At 35.4% G+C, this 25,605-nt stretch overlaps 5 protein-coding genes across 11 annotated transcripts; 2 read left to right on the top strand and 3 right to left on the bottom strand.

The window, feature by feature from the left end:
• Window positions 1-332: 332 nt before the first annotated feature.
• LOC111476686 (protein ANTI-SILENCING 1-like) lies at window positions 333-8,063 on the bottom strand. 3 transcript variants are annotated; one of them, XM_023120457.1, is made up of 12 exons: window positions 7,838-8,063; window positions 6,985-7,364; window positions 6,407-6,575; window positions 5,582-6,306; window positions 5,014-5,040; window positions 3,926-4,018; window positions 2,591-2,669; window positions 2,377-2,467; window positions 1,820-1,925; window positions 1,597-1,713; window positions 1,287-1,503; window positions 333-787 (listed from the first exon to the last, which is right to left on the bottom strand). In XM_023120457.1, the coding sequence occupies exons 2-11, from the start codon at window positions 7,327-7,329 to the stop codon at window positions 1,453-1,455; spliced, it is 1,803 nt and encodes a 600-aa protein (XP_022976225.1). In that variant the 5' UTR covers window positions 7,330-7,364; window positions 7,838-8,063; the 3' UTR covers window positions 333-787; window positions 1,287-1,452. The 3 variants fall into 3 exon arrangements, with proteins under 3 accessions (XP_022976225.1, XP_022976227.1, XP_022976226.1); XM_023120459.1 differs by having other exon boundaries at window positions 333-766; XM_023120458.1 differs by lacking the exon at window positions 7,838-8,063 and adding an exon at window positions 7,555-7,809.
• Window positions 8,064-8,475: 412 nt separating this feature from the next.
• On the bottom strand, window positions 8,476-10,527 carry LOC111476473 (BURP domain protein RD22). 2 transcript variants are annotated; one of them, XM_023120144.1, is made up of 4 exons: window positions 10,424-10,527; window positions 10,227-10,332; window positions 9,589-9,686; window positions 8,476-9,546 (listed from the first exon to the last, which is right to left on the bottom strand). In XM_023120144.1, the coding sequence occupies exons 1-4, from the start codon at window positions 10,460-10,462 to the stop codon at window positions 8,692-8,694; spliced, it is 1,098 nt and encodes a 365-aa protein (XP_022975912.1). In that variant the 5' UTR covers window positions 10,463-10,527; the 3' UTR covers window positions 8,476-8,691. The 2 variants fall into 2 exon arrangements, with proteins under 2 accessions (XP_022975912.1, XP_022975911.1); XM_023120143.1 differs by having other exon boundaries at window positions 8,476-9,686.
• Window positions 10,528-12,193: 1,666 nt separating this feature from the next.
• Window positions 12,194-15,214, bottom strand: LOC111476474 (GTP-binding protein At2g22870-like). The gene is made up of 5 exons (XM_023120145.1): window positions 14,643-15,214; window positions 13,281-13,350; window positions 12,985-13,147; window positions 12,654-12,910; window positions 12,194-12,460 (listed from the first exon to the last, which is right to left on the bottom strand). The coding sequence occupies exons 1-4, from the start codon at window positions 15,160-15,162 to the stop codon at window positions 12,692-12,694; spliced, it is 972 nt and encodes a 323-aa protein (XP_022975913.1). The 5' UTR covers window positions 15,163-15,214; the 3' UTR covers window positions 12,194-12,460; window positions 12,654-12,691.
• Window positions 15,215-15,428: 214 nt separating this feature from the next.
• Window positions 15,429-18,042, top strand: LOC111476476 (pentatricopeptide repeat-containing protein At2g37230-like). Of its 3 annotated transcripts, none has more exons than XM_023120148.1 (3): window positions 15,429-15,771; window positions 17,062-17,241; window positions 17,399-18,042. In XM_023120148.1, exons 1-3 carry the CDS (start codon window positions 15,481-15,483, stop codon window positions 17,462-17,464), a joined length of 537 nt encoding a protein of 178 aa, XP_022975916.1. In that variant the 5' UTR covers window positions 15,429-15,480; the 3' UTR covers window positions 17,465-18,042. The 3 variants fall into 3 exon arrangements, with proteins under 3 accessions (XP_022975916.1, XP_022975915.1, XP_022975914.1); XM_023120147.1 differs by having other exon boundaries at window positions 17,062-17,748; window positions 17,804-18,042; XM_023120146.1 differs by having other exon boundaries at window positions 17,062-18,042.
• Window positions 18,043-19,272: 1,230 nt separating this feature from the next.
• On the top strand, window positions 19,273-23,644 carry LOC111476985 (signal peptide peptidase 1-like). 2 transcript variants are annotated; one of them, XM_023120878.1, is made up of 13 exons: window positions 19,273-19,452; window positions 19,681-19,801; window positions 20,549-20,664; window positions 20,774-20,925; window positions 21,023-21,108; window positions 21,552-21,679; window positions 21,893-21,943; window positions 22,365-22,451; window positions 22,556-22,625; window positions 22,740-22,876; window positions 22,963-23,040; window positions 23,259-23,354; window positions 23,398-23,644. In XM_023120878.1, the coding sequence occupies exons 2-12, from the start codon at window positions 19,762-19,764 to the stop codon at window positions 23,337-23,339; spliced, it is 1,026 nt and encodes a 341-aa protein (XP_022976646.1). In that variant the 5' UTR covers window positions 19,273-19,452; window positions 19,681-19,761; the 3' UTR covers window positions 23,340-23,354; window positions 23,398-23,644. The 2 variants fall into 2 exon arrangements, with proteins under 2 accessions (XP_022976646.1, XP_022976645.1); XM_023120877.1 differs by having other exon boundaries at window positions 23,259-23,644.
• Window positions 23,645-25,605: the final 1,961 nt, after the last annotated feature.

The following is a 25,605-nucleotide window of genomic DNA, read 5'->3' as shown; positions in this document are numbered from 1 at the left end:
ATTATAAATGAATCAAAACAAGTGTTTCAAATGAAGTTTAATACGTCTATAGCACCTACCCTATTCATATATATATTTAGGACTAATTAATTGGTATCTTATAAATCTAAAAAAAAAAAAAAAAAATCATTTTTTATGCCAATTTCAATACTACCAATGTACTAAATAAACAATCAACAACAAAATTGATGTATTTTTAAAAAAATTTAAATTAATTAATCATGTAATTTGTTTTATCTTTATTAGATTAAATGAGATAAAATAATATCCATATCCAAAATGTTCTTAAAATAAAATGATTCCAAAGGAACTAAATTCCAAGCCAAAACTAAATTTGTATGGGTCAAGACAACCCTACATAAGATGATTTAAAATTGATTTAATTGATCCCTCATATTCTATACAGCTACAACAAATTGAGCACCAAAACTAATTATAGGCATTAGTTATCATCAAAACATCAAGATCATAACCTAAACTAAGAACTAATTTTAGCAGAGGCAGAGAAGGAAGAAGGCCATGGATAGATAGATAGTGAATTCCATATATACTAACCAACCATAATGGCATGTCTCCACATGCAACTGCTGCCTTCGTTCCAAAGCCTCAAAATTTGGGCATGTGCGTGTAGGAAGGGAAAGCCGACGACTACATAAGCTAAAGACATCGCAAGTAAAATCATAAGCCACTCACCTAGAAATTTTCTCTCGCTGACATTAAGTTCCTTCTGATGTTCCGGCTGATCCTTGGAAAGCTAGGACTTCATCTGACCGATTTCCACTCATTTCTGCAAGAGGAAGATCGTATTAATTCATTAATTCCATAAAAACTACCCTAGACAGATATAATATAGAAAAACATACCGTTTCTTGCTCTAACGAGAAGGAAACAACATTTTTTTTTTATAAGAGATATTTTCATTGATAATTGAAATTTACAAATGGAATGAATAATCCATGGTGTTTACAAAAGACCTTTCCAATTTGCAACGAAGGACGTACAACAGTAGGAAGAGTAAAAATATTAGACAGTATAGACCAACATATAGCTTGGTAAACAATATTGTCGAAAAATTTTGTGCAAATATTTTCTAATTTCTTTCTTTCCACAAATTCCAGAAGAAAGCCACAGATGAGATTTTTTCATAGTAGGACTTTTGCATTCTTGAAAGGGTGGTACATCAAGGGCATTTTCCACACCGAAACAACAAATTTTCACCTAGCCACCAAGTCATTACAGCAGAAATGGGTAGATTTTTCACATTTGAGTAAGATCGAGAAGGTTACCAATGGACAATTGCCGATAAATCCCCTTTAATAACTTGCAGGAGCAAGATAATTAAGTCTATCGTCTCTGATACTAGCAAGACAAAGGTACTCCTCCCATGATTCAAAATGTGCTAGATCAAAAGGATTCTCAACTGGTTGAACGCCTCTGTGAGGCCAATGGAGCTCATCTAGATTTCAGCTTGCCCTTGAGTTCTCTTAACTCCTCTTCTTGTTGCTAGAAGTAAAAAGAACAAATACAAGTTAAGAAAAGATACCAACTTCAATGATAACATTGCATCCTTTAAGTTCAATATATAGAAATTTAAACCTTAAACAACTTTCTGCAGGCGCGTTCTGATCTTTCTTGTAGTAAACACCATTCCATGGCCATGTCGTATTCTACTGTGTTCGGCTGAGAACAATGTGAAGTTGATACAGCTTCTTTCTGGGCAGTAACCAAGAATCAATGAATAGATGAAGAAATTGGGGAATGAATAGGCACGGTCTTAAATAGTGTAATCGGTGTATTTCAGAGAAGAGGCACACATTACCATCTCACGTTGCATTAGATGTCTAAGCTTATCAATACTGTGATGCCCAAAAAAAATTTGTTTCTTTGACGGAAGTTGAGGAATTGCAAAGCTACCAACAAGAGCTCTGAGAAAATTCAAGGGAAAAAATTAGCTGGAAAAGCTAGATAACACACCTTGTGAGCTATTTTTACAGCTTAATTGATGTTATTCTTGATAATTTTCAGGCTATTCCCCCATATATCTCTGTTCATATTGGAGTAAACGGACGATTTAAATAAAACAAAAGATGTCAAGGAATGCACCAAAATGAATGGCCAGTAATGGAAAATGTGTCAAACTAAAATGAGAAAAGTAAACGGGGAAGACAACTATCAAAATAGTTACTGCCGCTATGAAATCAGAAACCACCATCTTATGACAAACCCAGGCCCGAAACCGGCATGTTAAACTAGTCCAGAGGGCCAGAGCCAAATGCTTTCGAACAATAACAATCACTATTTAATTAGAAAGACCTTAGAAGAAAGGAGATGAGCTGAAAGTAAGAGCAGTAAAGACTATATTGAATCCAAGCTTACCTCCCATTTGCAAGTAATAAGCAACCTTCATCTAATTTTCGAACCACTTTCTCCGCTGCTTCCTTAGTTTTGAATACAACATGAGCTTGACCTACAAAAAATGGGCAGCAGAATTCTCTAGGAACTCAAAACAAAAATAATAGAATTTCAAAAGCACAGGGTCGTTTTATCAATAATATGGAATATGAGTTGGGAAAATGTCCTAAACTCATACCTATGTGAGGCATAGAAATTGCAGTACGCTGAATCATCTTAGCTGTGCAACTCTCGTTGAAGGCATGCCAGACAATATCCTGGAATGTTGCACAGAAAACAACAAGAGGAGGTATCTTACTCCCATATAAAGTAGGTTTCATTTATAGTAATTAAACTGGTCTAAAGTTTAAATAATAGGGTAAGATACACTTTTGGTACCTAAAATTTGGGATTAGTGCCTAATTGAACCCTGATGTTTCAAAGGGATACTTGATCCCTGATATTTTTTTTAATTATGTAGTGTTTTTTTCCTAGTGTGGCTTTTTCTCTCTCCCTTTCCCTACTTCTCCCTTGACCATCGCTGATCTGGCATTCTAGTAGTTGTTCCACTGTTCATCTCCTCACCCGTTAAATGACCGCCCCCCGTCTTCCCAACTTTTGACCATAACTCCCTTGCTCCCTCAGTTTCAGATTTGCAAATTGGTTAATTAAACTAGTAAACTTGATTAAAAGACAAATTAGATGCTAAAACTTGAGAACTCAAGAAAATTGAAATATCCAAATCACAAGTCGAACTCGAATAGTTGAAGAAAACCCATCAAATTTTAAGCTTTCAGGGAAAATATCCCACAATTTTTATAGAAATTTTCTAGCCATTTTCTATTTTTTATTTTTTATAAGAGACAATTTTATTGATGATTGAAATGTACAAAAAGGGATGTAATATCCATGGTATTTACAAAAGATCTTCCCAATTTGAAATGAGGGAGGTACAACAATAGCAAGTAAAAATATTAGACAATTTACACCAAGAAATAGCTGGGTATAAATTTTCTAGCCAGATTGTCGCTCTCTCTCTATTTTCTGGGATGCCTAGTGGTAGTGTAAATAAAAACCAATAGCAGCAGAGAGAAAATTGAGATTGGCTGCTATATCACAAGATTTGATGAGAGTAGGCAAAGGGGCGGTGGGTTGTTTCTATCTTCTAACTTCTAGTTTTCTCTCTCTACAACTTCTCTGCAAGCAAGGGAGGTGAGAGGACGACAAGAAAGGAAGGGAAGTGGAGAAAAAAGAAAGCGTGATGGTTCTGCAGAGTCAAACAATGCATAATGTAAAATTAGTATAAATGCCATCTAAATAAATTTCCCACACCAACAACGCCACACTAGATTTTTGTTAGTCAACTAAAGATCAAATTTAGTTTAGAGACCGTTTAGAACTATTTTTCAAATCTCAGAGGCTCAAGTGTTTATTTCGAAACCTCAGGGACCAAACGTGTATTTTTTTCCCGAATAACAATACAATGCAGAAGCACGTCACATCAAATAATCAAAGCAAAAAATTGATTTTTTACCTCCACTTCACCTGAAGTGTAAGCAGGATCCAAATTCTGAATTAGAACAAGTGTTCCTTGCTCATATGCATCTTTTATTCTTTCTTCCCACGGCTGGCATAGAGATGATCAGTTTAATTGGTTTAGAATAATTACATCAAACCTTAGAAAGAGCAAGATAAGCACATCGCAAAAATTGGCCACGTAAATGGGATCTAGTTTTAGGTACAAAACAAGAAACTTTCATCAATCAATACAGTGAAAAGAAATACAAAAATGAGAGGAAAGCATCAACCGACCTAATGGAAGATTACAAAAAGCTCATTTAATTGGCTCAAAAGTTCGGCCAGTCGTAATCACAAAAAAGAGGTTGTAATTAGCATCAGCCACCGAATAAGAGCTACAAAAATCTATCCATGATGACTCCTTTTTGGATATTTCGGAGGTCCAACCTTTTCTTTCACCACCTACTGGTTAAGGGACCTTGTTTCTTCTTACCTTCGTGAATATTTATAGTTTACCATTTTAGCAAGAAAACCCTCCATGTTTTGAAGACTTCCCTCCCCCAGAACCCACGGTCAATACTTTTCAACTATCTAGAGAATTTATGATTAAGTGGAATGTTGATGAGAGTGACAGTGCAACTACCTAACCAAACAAGGGCCGCCCACCCATTGAAGTGTAAAGGAAAATGTAATATCCCGTTTCATTTTGAGATCTTAGATCTTCTTGCCCTAAATCTCGGTTCTAGTTTTGCAAAGAGAATCTTACTCAATTTGTACGGTATCACTCTTATAGTTCTTGTCTCCTTTTCAAACCCTTCAAATCACCTGTCTTCTCAACCTTCTTTCTCCTTACTTCTCTGAAATCTTTTTTGTGCTCCTCATTAAAAAGAAAAGGAAGTAGAGGCCTAGAATCATGGCTATTTAAACTCCAAATTGGAAATAAATAGAATAACTAAATAAATGTTTAGAAACAGTGGTAAAGACAAACGGATCCCTAAGATTGACGTGCAGTTAAACAAATACTAACGTAAAATAAAAGAATCTGACATTAACAACATGAATAACTAAAATTATATGCAACCAAAGAATGAAAGATTGACTTACCAGTCCCTTGAACCATCTGCTTCTATCCTGTCCAATTGTTGAAAATCATAACAATCAGAACCTTAAAATCAATCTCAATAGAATTTTTGTATCAAAATAAACAAGAAGATATATTGGGCCATTGTAAAAGATCCATATTCCACTACAGTTCCATACTATTCCATACTAAATAAGCATGGAACTTTTGATAATATGGAACTGTATCAAGTAAAACATAAAATGGGTTGAACATGGGAGACATGAGACTTAATCCCAGTAATGACTAACAACTAACATGATGCCAAATGCAGTGCTTCATTTCATGAATAAAAAACTATTTGTGCAAGCAATAAGAAACTGATTGAGGTAAATATAAAGTGTACCATCAAACTCCACATCTGCTAATTCTATAGGTCAAACAACCAAATGAATTACACTATTTTATGTTTTCCATTTTTTTTTTTTTTTTAATGAGAAACTTAGCTTAATCGAGAGAAATATACAATAGCATAAAAATAAAAATAAAAAACCACCAACAGAAGTAGCTAATAGTAAATAGCAAAACGACAATACTAGAAATACAACTTACAGCATCTGGCCTTCTAGTAACTTCCACAATTTCACCATCTATTTTGCAGTCTGTAACTGAAGATATTTGGGAAGAGGCCTTTAGGTTCTTGCCATTAGAAACCTTTGTTGGCTTCTCATCTAGCTTGGGCTTCTTTATAAGGCTATCTTTGGTTTCATGATAATCTTTGGTTTCAGAAGCAAGAACCTTAGGTGTATAGCCATTTTTGCAATTGAGGGCAAGCCTTTCAATGTCACTCTTGGTCTTTCCATGGGATAATTGAACAGAACTATCTAGTTTTGCCTTCTTTGCTGACCTATGTTCATCTTCAGCAGAGACCCTGGGGCTTTTAACTCTACCGTCAACATCCTTAGCTCGAGCTTCAACACCTTTACCGTGTGTCTCAGTAGAATCAATTTCAGGCTTCGGAGATACCTTATCATCTAAGATGTTTTCTTGTTTACTACTAGTTCTAGCCATTCCATTTCCCCCATCAATCACACATACACCAGACCTCTCTCCATTGGAGGATTTCTCAATAGGCTCCTCCAACTCAACATTTTCCTTTGTGGACTTCTTGAAAGAGTTTGCAGTAGTCTTCAAAGTTAGTTCCCCATCGGAAGTATTACGTCCAGAAGGATCTTTTGATTCAGTATTTACAATTGCAATGACACTTGCATCTTTCCCATCCGTATCGGTCCTCGTAACATCTTTTGACGTATCTAATCTATTAAGTAAAAATTTAACTGCGATGGAAAAAGAAACACTCAGTTTTGATATCCCATTGTAACAAATCAGCCAAGGGTCAAACTATTGAGACATTGTTATGAAAAACTGAACTTGAACCTTCTACTCCAGCAATTTTTGCACACATCTCATTGCAGACCTCTTGTTTTCCAACATCAAATGTACGAAAAAATACAAAATCAGCCTTTTCGAGTTCTTCATCTGAAGGTCGTGGATTTCTGCTGTCATCTGAAATGCAGATAACGTTGCACTTTCCAGCAATTGCTTCCTGGTTTGAGACACAAAATATACGGAAATGAGTTGTTAAAAAGAAATTAACAGTCGCACTCACACACACAATCAATTCCTTCAATCATTTTTTTTTTCTTTCTTTCTTTTGAATGAAGAAACAAACCCATTGATATAAAACCAGAATTTTCAAAGTGCAAGACAGCCCCATTTCAATAAGTCTCTTAATTTCCTTAAAGCAAGAGGTGACAAAAAGGCATTGCTAACATACCCATACCCCCGTTAACCATCACTAGAATAGACTTCAATTCTTTCTTTACTTCCTTGTTTCATAATTTTTACCAATGACTTGCAATTAACAAGTAAACTTGTTGGACAAACAAGGTAAAAGAATCAAGAGAAAGAGTATATTTGCCACAAAACGGTAAAGTTACAAGCTAAAAAATTACCAGAGGATTAATATTGGCAAGGCCAACGCCATCACCGGATGCCAAAAATAATTCATCGTCCCGTGTGTCTTCAGCTCCAAGATAATTGCGAATTTCACAAGACCGAAAAAACCAAAGAATTTTTACTTTCTTTGTCTTATCAGGATTCTGCCAGATTTTAAGAATTTTGCCAATATAAGGCTCTGGTTCACCTTCCTTATATAGGTAGACAGAGTCATAAAGAAAATATTCTACACCGTCGTAAGTAAAAGATTCATAAAAGGTCACGTCCTTCTTCTTCCCACCAATCCCTTTCCTTTTGCCCCATTGAAATTCAATATTCTCCAATTGCTCTATCTCTACCATAATACCAATGCGGGCCTCCACAATAAGAAATGCAGCTGGAACAAAAGACAGTAACAAATTATTTGGTAGCTTCAAAAAATGTAACAGGAATGTCAAAAAAAGAAAGCCTGCACCAACCAAAATAATAACCCTGAAATTACAAAAAAAAAAAAAAAAAAAAAAAAAAAAAAAAAAAAAAAAAAAAAAAAAAAAACTACTCCAACTTCAATTTTGTTTGAAGCATACCCTGAAATCAAGAGAAACTAATTTCACTTGAGTAAATAGAAATCCGATGTGCAAGCGAAGGTAAAATCGATATTTCACAACTTCAATTCCTCGAATAGAGAAATTCAGAACTCCAAAATCCACCGACCGAGTGTTTCTTTCAGCACATAAAATACAGAAACCCGCGCGACATTCATCAAGCATTCCAATACTAGTCTAGCCCTAACTTCAAGACCAATCAAGAATGGCAGAACGATAATGTATGAACATTTTTACAAATTCACAAACAGAATCGTTTTGATACCTGAAAGCGACCATGAAAGGTGAAAGAAAGTGCTGAAGATCTCTGATGATATAACGATGGAAGAGGCGCGAACCACAGAGACCGAAATCTGGAGGGAAATTAACAGTGGACGTAAACTCACTCAGACAGTATAACCCTAATCGCAAACGCGCGGTAAGGCACCGCCAACCTGCGTTTGAGCGGGCGCGTGTGGTATTGGTCTGAAAAACTCCTCCAATTTGATGGAACTGAAAATTAGGGCTTGTGGACTTCCTCCGAACAACTTGGGCCTGCAGTAAAATTGGAGTGTATAATCGCTACGGTAAAAATATATTATTTACAGTTTTACTTTATTACATTAAATCGTTTTCCTAATTTTACCGTCTATTTGAATTATTTCCCAATTTTACTTTAGTCATTTTAGTAATTTCAATTTAGTATTAAAATTTTACAGGTTTAACCATTTCTTAATACTTTTTACCCGTAAGGATATCATTTACATGATTTTTACGCTTAACCTCGGACTTAACATTACTAATACTTTTTCAAATTCTATCGCTCAAAAAATATGTGTAGTAATTAAGCTAATGAAAATTAATTTTTTGATAATGATAATATAAACTCGAAAAAAATATATATAATTTTATAAAGTTACCATATGATTATTACCACAGTAACTAATTTCTTAACCAGATAACTAACATCCCAAATTACACAAAAGTCCCCTACCAAAAAAGGAAAAAAGAAGTGTAATATATGAGTGGCATAGTACTAATAATATTACAAGAAAAGTAATTTAGGTTTATTTTTAAACTACGTGCCACGTGGACCAACAAGAAGCACAGTAAGCTTTTTTATTATTATTTTTCTTTTTTCTAGTATTTTGAAACCCATACAAGGTGGTCTTGTGGAAGGAAGTGGCAAACTGGAACGGTCCCTGGCTTGATCTTCAACACTTGAAAGGCCAAATGCTTTGGGTTCCAAGCTGACGTGTCGGTATGACACACGGCCACCGCGTCAGCTTTGGTCCCGTCAGCACCGACCAGACCAACCTTGTAAACTCGCGTGTGTTGCGTGGAATGGCAATAAAACACTGCGTACGGATAGCTCAACTTGTGGCACACAACCGCCGTCGTCGTCGCTGGAGACGATTTCTTCGCCAAATTCGCCACCGTAAACTGCTGCAAACCCGTCTCTTTCTCGACTTCCGTCGAGACCAACACCACCTCCTTCCCCAACCTAGAGGTGCTGAAATCCACCATCGACTCCAACGACGTGGCGCAGTACTTATCCTCGCCGGCGATGCCAGGCGCCTCGCATTCCTCGACGGCGTTCCGGATCAGCTGGGCCGAAAAACTCGTGGGTTTAACTGAGAACCGGTCGAGGATTTGGGGGAGTTTTTGGGATGAGAAGGGAACGGTTTTGGCTACTTCACGTGGCAAGAAAGTGGACGTGGCCGGGGAAGTTGGTTTGGGGAAATGAAGGGTCAGCTTTGAACCGGGCCGGAGTTTGTTTTCCAGAAAGAACAGGGCGGTATTTGGGTCGTCGTGAAGTTGGGTTTCTTTGGCTGCGTAGATGTAATTGAAGGGATTATAGCCTGGCTTAACTCCGACGTAAACTGGCTTCCCTTTGTGACCGGTGTGGACGTTGACGCCTCCTTTCCCGACGTTAACGGAGGTGCCTCCTCCGGGCTTCGCTTTTGGAGCGTGGACGTTAACCCCGCCTTTGCCAACGTTAACGGAAGTGCCTCCGGTCTTCCCTTTTGGAGCGTGGACGTTAACGGAGGTGCCTCCGGCCTTCCCCTTCCCGGTGTTGACGTTTACGCCTCCTTTGCCGACAATCACCGAAGTACTTTTGCCTTCTAGAAGGTCTACAAAAACGAGGTATTTTCCAACTTTTACTCCACTAAAATATATTTATGGTTATATATACATATATTGGTATAATGTTTTTAATTTAAAATAAATTTTAATGATATGAAAATAAAATTTTAAAATGAGTTTAGAGTAGGTTTGTGTAATGTCATGCCCACCCGGCTAGCAGATTCTCTCAAGGCTTTAAAACGTGTTTACTAAAGTGAGATTTTTACACCCTTTTAAAGAATGTTTCATTCTCCTCCCCAACCTTCCTTTGGCGTTCAGTGTCCTTGTTGGTACATCGCCTTGTGTCTACCCCTTTTGGAAACAACCTCCTCGTTGGCACATCGTCCAGTGTTTGACTCTAATGCTATTTGTAAAGCCCAAACTCACCGCTAGCAGATATTGTCCTTTTTGAGCTTTCTCTTACGGGCTTTCCCTCAAGGCTTTAAAACACGTTCGGTTAGGGAGAGGTTTACACACTTTTATAGAAGGGTGTTTCATTCTTCTTCCCAACCGACATGAAATATCACAGTTTATAATTGTATACTAACCAGAATTGAGGAGATCTTTAATGGCTTTTGGCATCGAAGTGTTCGGTAAAACAGAACTCCAATACTGTTCGGGCGAGAGATTAGCATGACTAATAGCAACTGCAAGCTACAACAAAAAGAAAGTTATTCTTTAAGAATTAGGATCGGATCAAAATAATATGTAAAAGCTCGGTAGTTTTGAAATATTTATGACTTACGAAGAGTAAAGAAAAAATGAGTGAGAAGCGTGACTCCATTGAGGAAGGCTCAAAGCAATTAAAGAGAATAAAATTTAAGAACTGTGCTAAAAGAAGTGGAAATGAGTGGGAAGATTTATAAGGATGGAAGAAGTAGAGGATGGCATCAGAAGGGTAGGCAACTTTTGTCAAAATAGTAACTTCCAACTGCCTCCGCCTCACCAACTTAAATGGCCCATTATGTCGTATGGGACAGGTGGATTAATAATATATATATATATATATATATATATATATATATATATAGCGAGCCCACATATAGATTCATTTACAGATACTGTATCGAACAGTGGATGTATAATTTAACCTCCGACACTCAAGTTGGGGTGCAATATCAACACGCTCATGTCACATGGTAGCTCGTTTAGGCTACAGAGCCCAAAGGTGGTGGAGAGCTGTAATGAGCACCACAAAATTTTGAGTAAGAAGAAAGAATATAATTTTAGTCTGCGACCTCATTTAGCTAAATGAAGTGAAATCTCTCCATCTACAAATTAAATGAACATTTTTAATTTATATGAATAAATTGAAATATAGTTTTACCCGACCTATTTAATATATTATTAAAATCTCACAAATTTATTTATGGTTGGAGTAATTTTGATTTATTGTAATTATTAAAATTTTGTTTAAATAAATCTTAAATTTAGTATTAGTATTTTTATTCAATTTGTATTTTAATCCTTCAAAATTAATTAAATAATTTAGTTCAAATTTTAAACTTTAATAAGTCACGAAAATATTCGGAAATTTGTACTGACATTTACAAAATTCATAGCCATAAAAATGAAATTAAATAAATTAATAATTTAATCCATCATCCTACATTCATTAATAAAATGTGACTACTTTCCCCCAAACTTACTGGGTACATCATACCTTCATTAATTAAGCGTGAATATTTTCAGTAAATTACGAGTTTGCCCCTACAGAATTTAATCCAACTAGTTAGTGCCACGTTTTCTGATCCTAGACCAATATTTATATGCCACGAAAGGTTTCCAACATCCAATCACGTTCTGCCACGAAAGGTTTTCTAGTATACCTTTATTTATGTTAAGCATATAATAAACATTTAAAAATAAATGCTGAAGAGAAAAAAAAAAAAAAAAAGAATATATATAATATATATACTATCGTAATATTATAAAAAATTTACGTGATACATGCTTATTTTCTTCAACATTTAATTACGTTATTTTATTTCATGAATTCTATATGATTTTTTAGAAAAAAAAAAAACAATTAATTGGATTTGTTTAAAAATTAATTATTTATTTACCTAACAACTGCCATATTTATTGATCTGCTCGACGGAGCTTTCCTTAATTATTTCTGGTTGCCGGCCAATTTGGAATGTCATCCCATATTAAAAATTATTCTGATTAATTTTAAAATTTAAAATAAAATGAAAGTATAAATATTAAGATAAAAAGACGTAACGTAGACGAGATTTGTTTCCTATGTATTTGTTTTTTTTGTCTCGAGATATATATTTTTTTTTTTAAAAAATAATAATAGTTTGATTTTTTTAAATAGTCATAAATTATGTCTATAATCTGTTCGAATATTAAAAAACGTGACCAAAATTTTCATGCGGCCTTATTAAATTACAAATTATTTCGATTAAGTAATATTTTAAAGTAAAAACAATTAATTGTATTTGTTTCAAATATGTAATTAATTATGGTTCCCCATAAAAGGGCAACACCGTAAATTCAAAAAAAAAAAAAAAAAAAAAAAAATCCCAATTTCACCCTTTAAAATATCTCAGACAGCTTTGCTATACACATCATATTACAAGTGTTTGGACAAAGGGGCAAAGTTATCCTTATCCAGGATATGAATAAATGGGATTCAGTGGCTCCAACAGCGAATAGCACTCGCAAGATAACAACAACTTCCACCAATCTTCCATTCTATTGCCGGTTTAAAGTAAGCATTGGGACACTCTTGCCAACGCTGTTGCCTTTGTAAACTCTCCAAAATTCATGGACACTGTCAAACAGTGCAGGCTATTCAATATATAATTCATGATTCATTTACAATCAATCCGGACTCGAGATCGAGCACTTTTATTTGCAGTCATTGTCGATTCACGCTCGAAATCGAGAGAACCTATTTTCTGTACTTAGATAAATAACGACCTTTATGTATTGCCAACACGAGCATAACTGATAAGATATTGTACCTGGTTGACTCGGGAAGGCGAGTTGGCAAGATGCTTTTTTAGTGCTTGAGCCAGTAGTTCCTCAGCTGAGCAATATGTAGAAGTATTTCATCCCGACCCTGATGGGTGACACTGCTAGTCATGATCCACGGCGGAGTCGTTTGGAAAAAACCACTTATCAGTTCGTGAAAGTCGCTCACATTTTCTTCGGGTCGTTTTCCACCGTTCTTTTTCTTCTTTCGTTTGTCACATTTCGTAAATATTATCGTCATTGGAATCTGCAGAGACCGTTCCATATCAAAATTTCTGAAAAACCAAGGCATCAGATCAGTTGAAGGAAAAACTAAATTACCTGATTCTGACCCAACCAACTAGCATAGTCAAGATCAATTTGTTTGGCAGGAATGCTTGCATCTATAAGAAGGAAAACCGAAACCAACGTCGACCGATTCAGAAAATAGTTCTTCGTAAACTTGTTCCAATCCGTTCGGAGTTCCTGTGGTGCAGCTGCATACCTAAACACATAGAAGGAACAAAGTCAGAAAGTGAACTCAAATCCCATTGCAGTGCAAATCACTTAAAACCAAGTTTGAAAGTCGAAAAACGATCTTCTGACCGACATCGAAACACGTTGAAGCTGAGACATACCCGTATCCCGGCAAATCAACCAAGTACCAACTATCGTTAATTCGAAAGTGGTTTATGCACTGTGTCTTTCCTGCAAGAAGACATGGAGAATGCTTATATCCATATCCAACATTCTGATAATACAAATGGGAGAGTCTATATGAGATTAAACTGTACAAAAGATTTCGGACATTCGAGGTTTAAAGTTCACAAAAATATTGTTACGTGCCTACCCTCCCCCACCGATTTTTAGTATCTATGACGGTTTGGACTACCATGCATGCACCTCAGACTATCTTCATAGGACAACCGCGTCACCTATTATATTTGGTTGCTAAGACTATTAGGATCATACAACAACGCACACACTCGATCTTGATGAACACAAAGATAAGAGAGTGAAAATACAAAGATGAACATTGGCTAAAGGTTTATATCAATGACTTCAGGTACGTACAGTAAGAGACAATACAGAGAAAGCAGAAAGTATATTTTCACAGAGATGACCTTGACGCTTGTTATTTTGAGATCATATCTAATATTTAGAGTTTGCCTCACTTTGGTACCATTCTTGTGGCACGTACGCCAGGTCTCCCTCACAATTCCTTAGTGCATATGTACTCATAAGATAACAGAAAAGGCCTATAGCCCGCCTATAATTATGATGCAAATAAACCCTTTGGCCTCTAATTAACTCGCTTATTCCTTTTTCTACTCATTCGCAAATTGCTAAGCTAGAAGTTTCCACAAGATGAAGCAGAACTTTACGAGATCCCACAATGGTTGGAGAGGGGAACGAAACATTTTTTATAAGGGTGTGTAAATTTTTCCCTATTAGACGTGTTTTAAAATCGTGAGGTTGACAGCTATACGTAATGGGTCAAAGCAGACAATATATGCTAGTGGTGGGCTTGAGCTGTTATAAATGGTATTAGAGCCAATCACCAGACGGTGTGCCAACGAGGACGTTTGACCCACAAGGGAGTGAATTGTGAGATCCAATATTGGTTGGAGAGGGGAACAAAGTGTTCCTTATAAAGTGAAAACCTCTCCCTATTAGACATGTTTTAAAACCGTGAGGTTGACAATAATACGTAACAGGTCAAAGCAAACAATATATGTTAGCGGTGAGTTTACACGGTTACAAAATCCGCTTACGGTGCTTTGCTTAATGGATCTAATAGGTAATGAGCTCTTAAAATATTTGTTCTGTTAAGCTACGTTGGACAATTATCTTCTATTTCCTTGAACAGCCCTCTAATTCTTTTATCCATATTCATCTCGAACACAGTTTGAAACTACACCAAACACATCACAACAGCTACAACATATGAACAGAACCCAAACAGTCAAGATGAACTTAGGTCAGAACAAACCACTCACCTGGTTTCTTGGAGGTAAGAGCAAGCTTCTTCCGCCGAACAAGCGAGTTCAACAGTGAAGATTTTCCCACATTCGAGCGCCCAACAAGCGCAAATTCAGGAAGCCCATCAGAAGGGCAATCCTCAGTTGTCACACTACTCTTCACAAAATCCGCCTGAGAAACTTGCGCATCTCTCGCGTACCGACCCAACACAATGTTCGACCCTTTCAAGATTCTCGGCCCCGCAGCACCGCCGCCGGAAATATCTGTTTCCGGCGGCACAAATAGCTTATCAGGGGATATGGATAACTGGATTTCTTCCGGATATTCTGAAAAATCGGTGATCGGAATTGGTTCGGCCGGAGTTACAGTGGATTTGGGCAACTGGAATGAAGTCGATGTGAAAATGGGGGCTGCTGTTGCCGCGATAATTGGTTTATTGGCCGGAAATGCGCTAAAATTGTGATGGATTGGTAGAGTAAAGAGAGAAATGTTGATTTTAGAGAACTGGGAGAGAACCATCTCTGAGTTCGTGAGCATTTGCTCGCCTCTCTGTGGAGGTTTCTCAAGATTGAAAAAACGGCGGGTTCTGGGACTTGTCGATAATGTTAACAAATAAATAAATAAATAAATAAACAAATAAATATATTATATTTAATGATTTTCTAGGCAATTTGATGGAATAAAAAAATTAAGATGAAATTTAATACACTTTTTACCGATTTATTAAAATTTGATATTTCCCCTAATTTCTTTATAATGATTAAAAAAAAAACAATAAAATCGTAAATGCAAGCCATGTATAAAAGCTAGAGCATTGCACATATAGGCGCCGGATCGCGAACTCCGGAGTGAACTATGGCGGTAGCGCGAAACAGGGTTCTGGCATTGGCCAAAGGCGGTTCCTCCAGGATTCCGCTACGGTTACAGGAAGCTCATTATCGATGTATTTGCCGGAGATTTGTTTCTACTGATCCGTCGAATTCGATTTTGAATCCTCTGGTTCTCAGGTTGATTCAGGAGCCAAGTTCGTCTGTGAAATCCGTGCTTGATTCGCCGGAAAATGATTTTCTTGGCAGCTCGCGACTTTCCTGGAAAGCTCTTGTTACGTCTCTTATATCTTCCTCGTCGCCTAAGAAGGCTCAGCTGGTAACGCTACCGATCCTCTCTTTTTCCTCCATTGTTGTCTGTTTAGTTGGTTGTTGAGTGGATCTAGGGAAAGAAAAGCTATGGATTCTGTGAGTCAGTAGGTTGTATCTGAAATGGATGGATTATGTATTTTTGTTCTTCTTTGAACACGAAACAGTAAATGAAAGTAATAAATAAAGAGAATTACAATGGATCAATTGGCGGGACGAGCTTGATAGGGAAGATTCGTTGGTTTCTTTCAAATCATAATTCAAAACGAGAAGATTTAACAGCGAAAGACCACAAAGTATTTGATTTTGGAGGCAAATATGGACTGATAAACAATTAAGCACAACCCTGACCTGAATATCTTGCAAAACAAAAGCAGCAAACGATTTGGATAGGGAGTCCATATAAGAAAGCTTTCAGGCTTGCAAATTCAAAGAGCTGAAGCCAAATAAAAGATTTGGAGGGATTTTGTAACTTGATTGGGACTTGGGAAATGTTTGAGAGTGCCTTTTCAAATGATTCAAATTACTTTCTCCATCTTCAAAATCACTTTGAAAACATGCTTTTGATCCTTCACAATTTTGCTGATATGAAATTTGATCTTTTGAATGATTAAAAGCATGTGTTACCATGATGTTGAACATAACAAACGTGACTTTAACCATCTCATCTCAAATCTTTTAACTGTCCAAACTCACCGCTAGCAGATACTGTCCACTTTAGCTCGTTATGTATAGCTGTCAACCTCACGATTTTAAAATGCGTCTATTAGGGAGAGGTTCTCACACCCTTATAAGAATGCTTCATTCCTCTCTCGAACCGATGTGGGATCTCACAATTTATCAATGCCTCTGCTGGGGAGATGTTTCCACAGTCTTATAAAGAATGTTTCGTTGTATCTCTAATCAATATGAGATCTCACAATCCACCCCTTGGGGGCTGGCATACCACTCAATGTTTGGCTCTAATATCATTTGTAACATCCCAAACTCACCACTAGTAGATATTGCTCTCTTTGGGCTTTCCCTTCTAGCCTTCCCTTGGAGTTTTAAAACACATCTATAAGGGAGCTGTTTCGACACCCTTATAAGAAATGTTTTGTTCCCCTTTCCAACCAATATGGGGTTTCACAAATTCACTCTCAAACATGCCCTTAGATTCATCCCGATCAATTAAATAATCTTCGGAAGAAACGGGTTTCATGTTTCAGCCGTCTTTTCTTTCAATGGCTTTAGTGATTGGCAAGTTTATGTTTTAGTGATCATGAGTATCTCGTGATTAGCCTTTGTTTGACTTTATCAGGCTTTGGAATGGAGATTGGAGAAAATGAACAAAGAAAACGAGAGGGATCCTGACTTTTACATCGACCTAATACGTCTTTGTGGAGAGCTTCAGAATGTCCCTCTTGCAATGCGTGTCTTCACAGCTATGGAATTTCAAGGAGTTAAACCCACGGTGACTGCTTTCAATTCACTTATAGAGGTTTGTATATCTTCGCATAATATGATAACTGCCTTCAGCATGTTTGAAATAATGAAAAATTCTGAAAGTTTTAAACCCAATGCTGACACTTTCTTCTATTTCATTTCGGCATTCGCCAAACTGCGCGATGTAAATTCCATGGAAGCATGGTATTCAGCCAAAAGAGCGTTTGAATTCTCTGCTGATCTTCGAACCTATGAAGCTCTTATACATGGTAGTGTGAATTCAAAGTGCTTTGACTTTGCTGTTAGATGTTTTGATGAAATGATGTTATCTGGCATTGTGCCCAACGCAATCATATTGGATAATATGCTTGAAGGGTTCTGTAAAAGGAAAGATTTGGATGAACTCAAGAAGTTCTTAACTGTTGTGCTTGACAAAGGATGGGAGATCAAATGGAATGTGGTAGAGAAATTCATTCCGATATGGTTTGAATCTGGGGAGGCGGAAGGAATGGAGGAGATCCTTACCAAGCTGAACGAAGCAGCTCGACTATAAAGAAGAGGATATTCAAGAATAAGTATGTTCCGGAGTTTAGCAGCTTTAAATAGAGTAAATATTCTATGGGAGTTCATTTTTCTTTCATTTTCTTCTTCTGGCCTGAGAGAGGAAAGAAAATTGAATTCGATTCTCAATAGCATATCGTCATAAAGAAATGGTAGAATGATAACAACGTGTGTGCCCCATGTTCAAACGATTCGATGGAACTCTTTAAACATGGCTTGCCATTTGAATGGGCAGATGGGCTTGCCACTTGAATGCCATTTGAATGGACTAGACTTATTTATTGACAGCAGTAAAGGCAAATATTTGCACACATTGCCATTTGAATGGGCAGATGGGCTTGCCACTTGAATGCCATTTGAATGGACTAGACTTATTTATTGACAGCAGTAAAGGCAAATATTTGCACACATTTGCATATTTGTTGTAATAACTCAAGCTCACTGCTAACAAACATTGTTTGTTTTGACTCGTATCACGATTTTAAAACACTCTAATTGATGTGAAATTTTACATTTGTCTTGTTTGCTTATGGTTTTGAGGGCTGATTTAACCAGTGGTACTGATTTTGGGTTTCATATGCATTCTCTTTTGGCTGTGCAAGCAAGTCGTGCTTCCTTTGGTATACTTTTCATATTCCATTCTTTTTGGGTTTTTTTAGCCATATTAATAATAATAATTACTCCTAAATTTGGAACTTATCTAAAAAAAATTAAATGCTCTTAAACTTTTAAAAAAACTATATTAAAACTACTATTTTTGTTAATTTTAAATTAAAAAAAAAAACTTTAAAAGGATTTATTAATTCTCTATTAAAAAATATTCTATCTCCATTTTTTAGGTTACTTTATTAGTATTTTTAAATTGTGTATTTTTTTTAAAAGTTTAAAGGATATTAGTGAAACTTTATAAAAAAATTTAAATGTTAAAAAAAGATTTTTTTGAATTTATTTATTTATTATTATTTAAAGATATTTTATAAACAAAATATTAATGATTTTTATCTAATGGTAATGTTTTTAATTTTTTTCTAAAGTTTAGTCGATTATTAATTTAAATTAATTTCTTTCCATAAAAACAGCTCTATTAACGTAATCTTTATAAATTGTGAAAATATATATTTGTAAAATTATTATTATTTTGTAACAAATTTGGAAAAAAATTAATTCGGCAGGTCAAAAGACTAAAATTGAAAAACTTAAAGCAGGAGGACATGTCATACGGAGGGAAAAAAAGAAAACCGACGTGGCGAAACGTGAATGGATAAAAATCAGCAAAAGACGTGGCTTCATTTCGGTACCCATGCCTGTCGTGTTGTATAAGAATTTTTTTTAATAAATTTATTGTTTTATTTTCACTGGTTTTGCCTAAATACCACGTCCAATCACAAACAACCATTCGCATCACTTGCCATTTATAAACCAATAAGAAAGCGCCACGTTTCAAAAGAAACGCATTTCCGTCACATTTCCATAAATTTCCGGTCGTCTTAGGAGGTCAGACGCTTTAAAGCAGCAGTCCGGTGGATTGATGTCGTTTTTAATTTCTAGTTTTACCCTTTCAATCCCTTTGTCATTTTTTTTTTTCCATTCGTCAAGTTAAACCCTAAATCTGAAAATTTTGTGAAAATTTTCCTTCTCTTTCTTCGGCGAGCTCTCCGTTCTGCGTGGTCAAATCCACTCGAAGTCTTCGAGCCGCCGATGACTGGTACGGTTTTTTGTTCATTTATCTAATTCAACGACTATTTTATTCCTTTTTTGTTGATTCCATTTCGAATTTTGTTAAAAAAATTTATCGCTATTTGATTAGCACGTAGTTTAAGTTGCGCTGCGAAATTGCGGCATTTTGAGAATGATTTGATGTTTCATATTGGGTTAGTGCAATTGATCTTTTGTTTTTTTTAATCAATGTATTTGTGTGCGAGTTTGATTGCAGAGGGAGCAACTGCGAGACTATTATCTTAGTTTTCAAGATTAACAGTGTTGGTTGAAAGTGTTCAATTGAGAATCGCCTAACATGAAGAACGCCGAACGCATTGCGAATTTTGCTTTAGCCGGTGGGTAACCAATTTCTTGTACTGCTTTTTCGCCGATGTAAATCTGGAGATCTTTGTTTCTTTTGTGTTTAGCTGTTTATGAATACAGCTGAAATTCTATGAATGACGAGCGAATGGGTATATTATCAATCGAATGAGCGTTCGCAACATCACTTAATTAGATAGAGCTTGTATTTGAATGTCCAATTTACTTTGTTCTCCATACGTGTCATTATGTATGCTACGCGTATTCTTGGGTTGTTATATGGCATGATCATAGATTATATAATCTTGACTGAATTCCATTTGTAGTTTCTTGGACTTCTTTGCAAGATCTGTATCTCTCTTAGGTAATTGGTATCTGTAGTTTGTGCTAGAGAATAGACAAATCATGTATGCAAGCTATCGTGGTTTTCTTATTATCAGTTATCAGTTGGTATGAAAATTGACGTCTGGAAATTGCATAAAATTAAAATCAGGAAATGAGAATTACAAGTATTCTGAAATCATCACGTCATATTAGGACATGCATTCTCATTAAAAATCATTAGATGTGGATTTGTATCATTCTTGGAAGACTTGAGTAACCCTAAAAATTGTATGAATATTCATTGATCTCTATGGATATGAATGAATTTGTACCCTGTTTTCTATCAAATAGAACTAAATGCAACAGTACCTACTAGAAAGTCGTTAGTGAAAATCGAACATAATATCTTAATTTCCAGTGTATGGTTAAGCCTAACCTCTTAATCTTTTTGGGTGCAGGATTGTCATTAGCTCCACTTGTTATGAAGGTTGATCCTAACGTGAATGTGGTTCTGACTGCTTGTCTAACTGTTTATGTGGGTTGCTATCGGTCTGTGAAACCCACTCCACCTTCAGTAAGTGTAACGAGGAAGTTACGCCAAGTTGTTTATTGCTTCCGCTTTCTTCATTTCTTTCATGGTTACAATTCCATTTGCTTACAATGTCTTATTCTCAAATATGCAGGAGACGATGTCCAGTGAGCACGCCATGCGTTTTCCCTTTGTTGGGAGTGCAATGCTTTTATCTCTTTTCTTGCTTTTCAAGTTTCTGTCGAAGGACTTGGTCAATGCAGTCTTGACGTGCTACTTTTTTGTGCTTGGGATCCTTGCTCTTTCGTATGTATTCAAATGTGTTGGTCATAAGCACTTCTTATTAAGTATGCTGCTCTAATTCATAATTTTATTAATTATATCCTCTTTCCATTCTATCTAGAGCGACTCTGTTGCCTGCTATTAAGCGATATCTGCCAGACCATTGGAATCAAGATGCTATTGTATGGACTTTTCCATATTTCCGTGGTATGTGATTTTGTTTTCGCTTGATGTATCTTCCCAAAAAATGAACAAATTTCCAAGTTTTTTTTTTTTTAATTTTATAATAATGTATATAACTATTTGAAATGATCCTTGGTCGATCAGTTGTTTAGGGCACTTCGTCGGCTTTGAAGAATTTAATTTGCCACTTCTCCTATTAAGGAAATTGAAATTAATGGTTTCCATTACAGTTTCCCTTATGACTATATTTGTTTGCCAGGTTTGGTTAAACGCCAAATTATTCTGAATTATGGACAACGGTTTTTGTTGATTTGAGACTCGTATGATTTTTTCCATTTTGTTTGATTGTAACTTCATTTTTTGTTTTGGATTCTTCTTCGTCTTTCAAGATTCAGCTGATTTTATCTGCTTGACCTTATCTCCTTTCATCATGCAGAATGATATTTTTCCTTTCATTTCTTACACAGCTTTGGAGATCGAGTTCACCAGGTCTCAGGTCGTTGCAGCAATTCCTGGAACCTTTTTTTGTGCATGGTATGCTTTGAAGAAACACTGGCTGGCTAACAACATCTTGGGCCTTGCCTTTTGTATCCAGGTACAGTAGCTACCTCTTAAAATAATCGGCCCTGTAGCCATCGGTTTGAGCAATACTTCCTTCTGTAATTCCTTAATGTGGCTGGAAGTTCTTTGCTGACTGGCAAGATTTTTGTTGCACAAATCAAATAATCATTCTCTAAGTATCTCTAACATTAACTACATGTGGTTGAGCATTCGTTGAAGTGATTAATTATCTGTTTTCCATTTGCAGGGAATTGAAATGCTTTCTCTTGGTTCCTTTAAGACTGGTGCCATACTTTTGGTAAGAAGAAGAACATAAGGATTTGATAATGAAAGTTAATGATAATTGGGTTACTGTTGTATAGAATACTTAAGGTGTTTGATAAAACATGCTACTGGATAATCATCCTACTCTTGACGGAGCATGCTTTGGAATTTGATTGTGCCAACTTGATGTATTCTTTGTTTTGAGTGCAACGGTCACGATGTGGCATTTTGAGGCAATTTTGAGGCAATTCAGTTTTCAATTATCAATTTATTGACTGAACTTTGAGAAAACTAACAGGACACACATCTTTCACTCCTCCAATTTAGTGACTGGATATTGTCATAATGCTTTGTTAGTGGTGTGTCCCTTTGCACACATTCTGATCAATCATGTAATTTTATTTTGACTGTTACTAATTTGTTTTTTTTTTTTTTTTTGTCTAAATTCTCCACAGGCTGGACTGTTTGTATACGATATCTTCTGGGTTTTCTTTACTCCAGTGATGGTTAGTGTCGCAAAATCGTTTGATGCACCTATAAAGGTCTGTACTCTTGCTAAACTCGAATACTTGATGTTTGCGTCACAGTGAAATGTGATTTGGGCTGAGCAGACTGTCTAATTATCGTTTTCTAAATTTGTCTGCAGCTTCTGTTTCCCACTGCAGATGCTGCTCGACCATTCTCCATGCTTGGACTTGGTGACATTGTCATTCCTGGTGAGTTTGGATGTCAATCTACATATCTCTGGCGTGTTTATCCCAAATGAAAGTTCACATGTGCTTGTCCATATAGCTTGAAGGGAAGTATTGATAATATTTTTGTTCCTCTAGGGATCTTTGTTGCACTGGCTCTACGATTTGATGCATCCAGGGGAAAAGACGGTCAATATTTTAAGAGTGCTTTTATGGGATACACAGCTGGTTTGGTCCTCACAATAGTGGTCATGAATTGGTTTCAAGCTGCCCAGGTGAAGTTTGCATTAAATTTTAATATTTTTAAAAATATATCAAGGAGTTGATGAGACCTGATCTTTGTCTGCTTTCTTGTTTTCAGCCTGCACTTCTTTACATTGTTCCTGCTGTTATTGGATTCTTGGCTGCTCATGTCATATGGAATGGCGAAGTCAAACCGGTTTGTTCCCTTTTTTTGCTCTCTCAAATTCTTCTATCTTTGATTTCATGCTCGTTTTCAGTCTCGTTCATATACGCTTAGAGAATATCACCTGTCTCGTCCCGTCTCCTGTCCCCCGACCCGTCCCGACACCCCACCCTACCATAAAAGAAAAGTAAATGGATATTTATGGCATGGTTGTGCATTGATTCAAATTGTTGTTATATTATATTGTGCAGCTATTAGAGTTTGATGAGTCGAAGAGTGGTATTTCATCTGAAGATGGCGTTGAAGATGATAAAGGAAGCAAGAAGGAATAAGAAATTTTCAATGTGGTTGAAGATGAGTCGAAGGGCGGGAGGCATAATTTTCAATGTGGGCTATATAAAGCAGATCATATCCATCCATATCCATCCTGTAAGCTAAACCTTCCTTTTAACATGGGCCTAATTTATTTCCAAAACATTGCCTTGCCTACTCTGCAGTCCCGTATCCACGTAGCAACTCCTCTCCTCTCCTCTCCTCTCCTCTCCTCTCTCTTTTTATTTAACTCTCTTAGTTTTATTTTATTGCAACAGTGCCCCCTTGTCTGGGGTTCTTATAGCAAATTTACAATTGTCATAAATGCCCTCCCCTCTTCTTTTTCCCTTTTTAGATCTATAATTTCTTTTTAAAATATTACATCACAATTTGATCCTCCAATTTCTTCTAACCGGTACAGATTAATTCTTAGACTGACCTTATAATTTAAATAATAAACCCGATCTTTTGCAATATTATCAAATTCTTAATTATATATATTTTATAATTCATAACAGTTTTTAGACAACCCAACATTTTTTCAAGTTTTAAGCTAACATTATAATGTTGATGGGTTTTCGGTGTTATTTACTAAAATTGAAAGGCAATCCGAATTATTTAATCGATTCCCGACATTTCTAGAATACCTTTAGAGATAAATAGTCAATTTTGAAAGTACTTATTGTCAACTTCATTTAGATGTTAGTCTATCTCTCTCCTTTGGAAGCAAGCAGCATTAAGTAATTAACTAAATAATAATGTAATAACTAAAGTATTTGTTTTTTTAACAAGTTCTAGGGCTAGAATGAATATTAGAAAAATTAAAGGATTGACATGAGCAACATTCATTCTAGTAAGTGAGGCCGAGAAATTTTTATATCTTATCACGAGCAACATTCAACTTGTCCCGAGACTATTATTGGGTTGCGTGGGACGTGAAAAAAGAGAAATAATAAAGAAATAAAGGTAATCCGATTGGTTAAGAAAAATTTAGATTAAATTTCTTAACCACTAAAGGAAGATTTGACCAAATTTGTAACTTTCATTTATTCCAAATTTCTCCCTAATCCCAGAGGGTAGGTTGGTTCGCTTGAAGAGAATCTTTTCTATGATCAGACTTGACCATGTCATGCATGACCAGCTCCGTAAGATCCAGTAGAATAGGTGATATATCTAACATAATCCAGATTATGTTTTATCTATTTCACTTAATAGTATGAAAATGCATTCATTTCCTCTGCATTGACTCAATTTATGATACTATCGGAGTGAAATAAGGGATCTAAAGAAGAACATAGGCTAGACTCTATGAATAGGTAAAAGTATCAAATAAATTAAGAAACAAGTTATATTTTTTTAAAATTTTGATACGAATATTTATACCATTGGAAACTTATTGAATGTTGTACCAAATAAATTAATATAACTTAAAAGGGAGTTGAGTGGCTGTTACACCAAATTAAGAACTTAATTAAAGATGATATCACTGCTGACGTAGCAAATGTTCCCAATTAATATCTTTAAAATAAATTTCAAACCTATTATATTCCAAAATAAAAACAAAAGGTTATAAAATAATAATATTAAACAAAATCCAGAAATCCCGTCCTTGAACATTTTTGTTTTTGTTTTTTTTAAAATAATAAATTAATTAATTGGCAGACATATACTTTTTAATTGGTCATATTAAAATCATTTAAAAATACAATTGTGTTATTTTTTTTTATTTTTTTATAGATCCTGTTTCCTCTTGTGGACCTAATGGAACCTTTTTTAATTTTTTGTTTTGATTTGTCAACTAGACTGGTGACGTGGAAAAGAATAATATTATTTTTTGGAGTATTTTGAAATATGAATATTGAGTTGTAGTCCTTTAAAATTTAAGATATAAAAAATTAGTTAAATAATAATAGTAATTTAAAGGTAATTAATTATATTATGCAAATATGTTTAGAGATAAACTAAATTTAAGATTTATTTAAAAAACAGAAACTAAAATTGAAAAGTGTATGAACTAAAATGGTATTTTATCTAAAAATTTATTTAAATGTCATTTTATTTTATTTTTTTGAATGGAGAAAATTAAAACCCCGATCTAAAAATTAGCTTATAGTCAGTATATTTGTATTAAATGATTTTTATTATAAATAAAAATTATGTTAAAATTTTATAAGTGGAGATTAAAATGATCATTTTTTTTAATATAGAATAAAAATTAGATATTTTAAAAATAAGATGGAATAAAATAAATAAAAGTTAGAAAAATAATAGAAATTAGAAAGGTAA

Source organism: Cucurbita maxima, unplaced genomic scaffold, assembly GCF_002738345.1.
Source record: "Cucurbita maxima cultivar Rimu unplaced genomic scaffold, Cmax_1.0 Cma_Scf00003, whole genome shotgun sequence".
Lineage (NCBI taxonomy): Eukaryota > Viridiplantae > Streptophyta > Magnoliopsida > Cucurbitales > Cucurbitaceae > Cucurbita > Cucurbita maxima.
The sequence above is the reverse complement of the archived record's forward strand: the minus strand, read 5'-3'. Positions and strand labels throughout refer to the sequence as shown.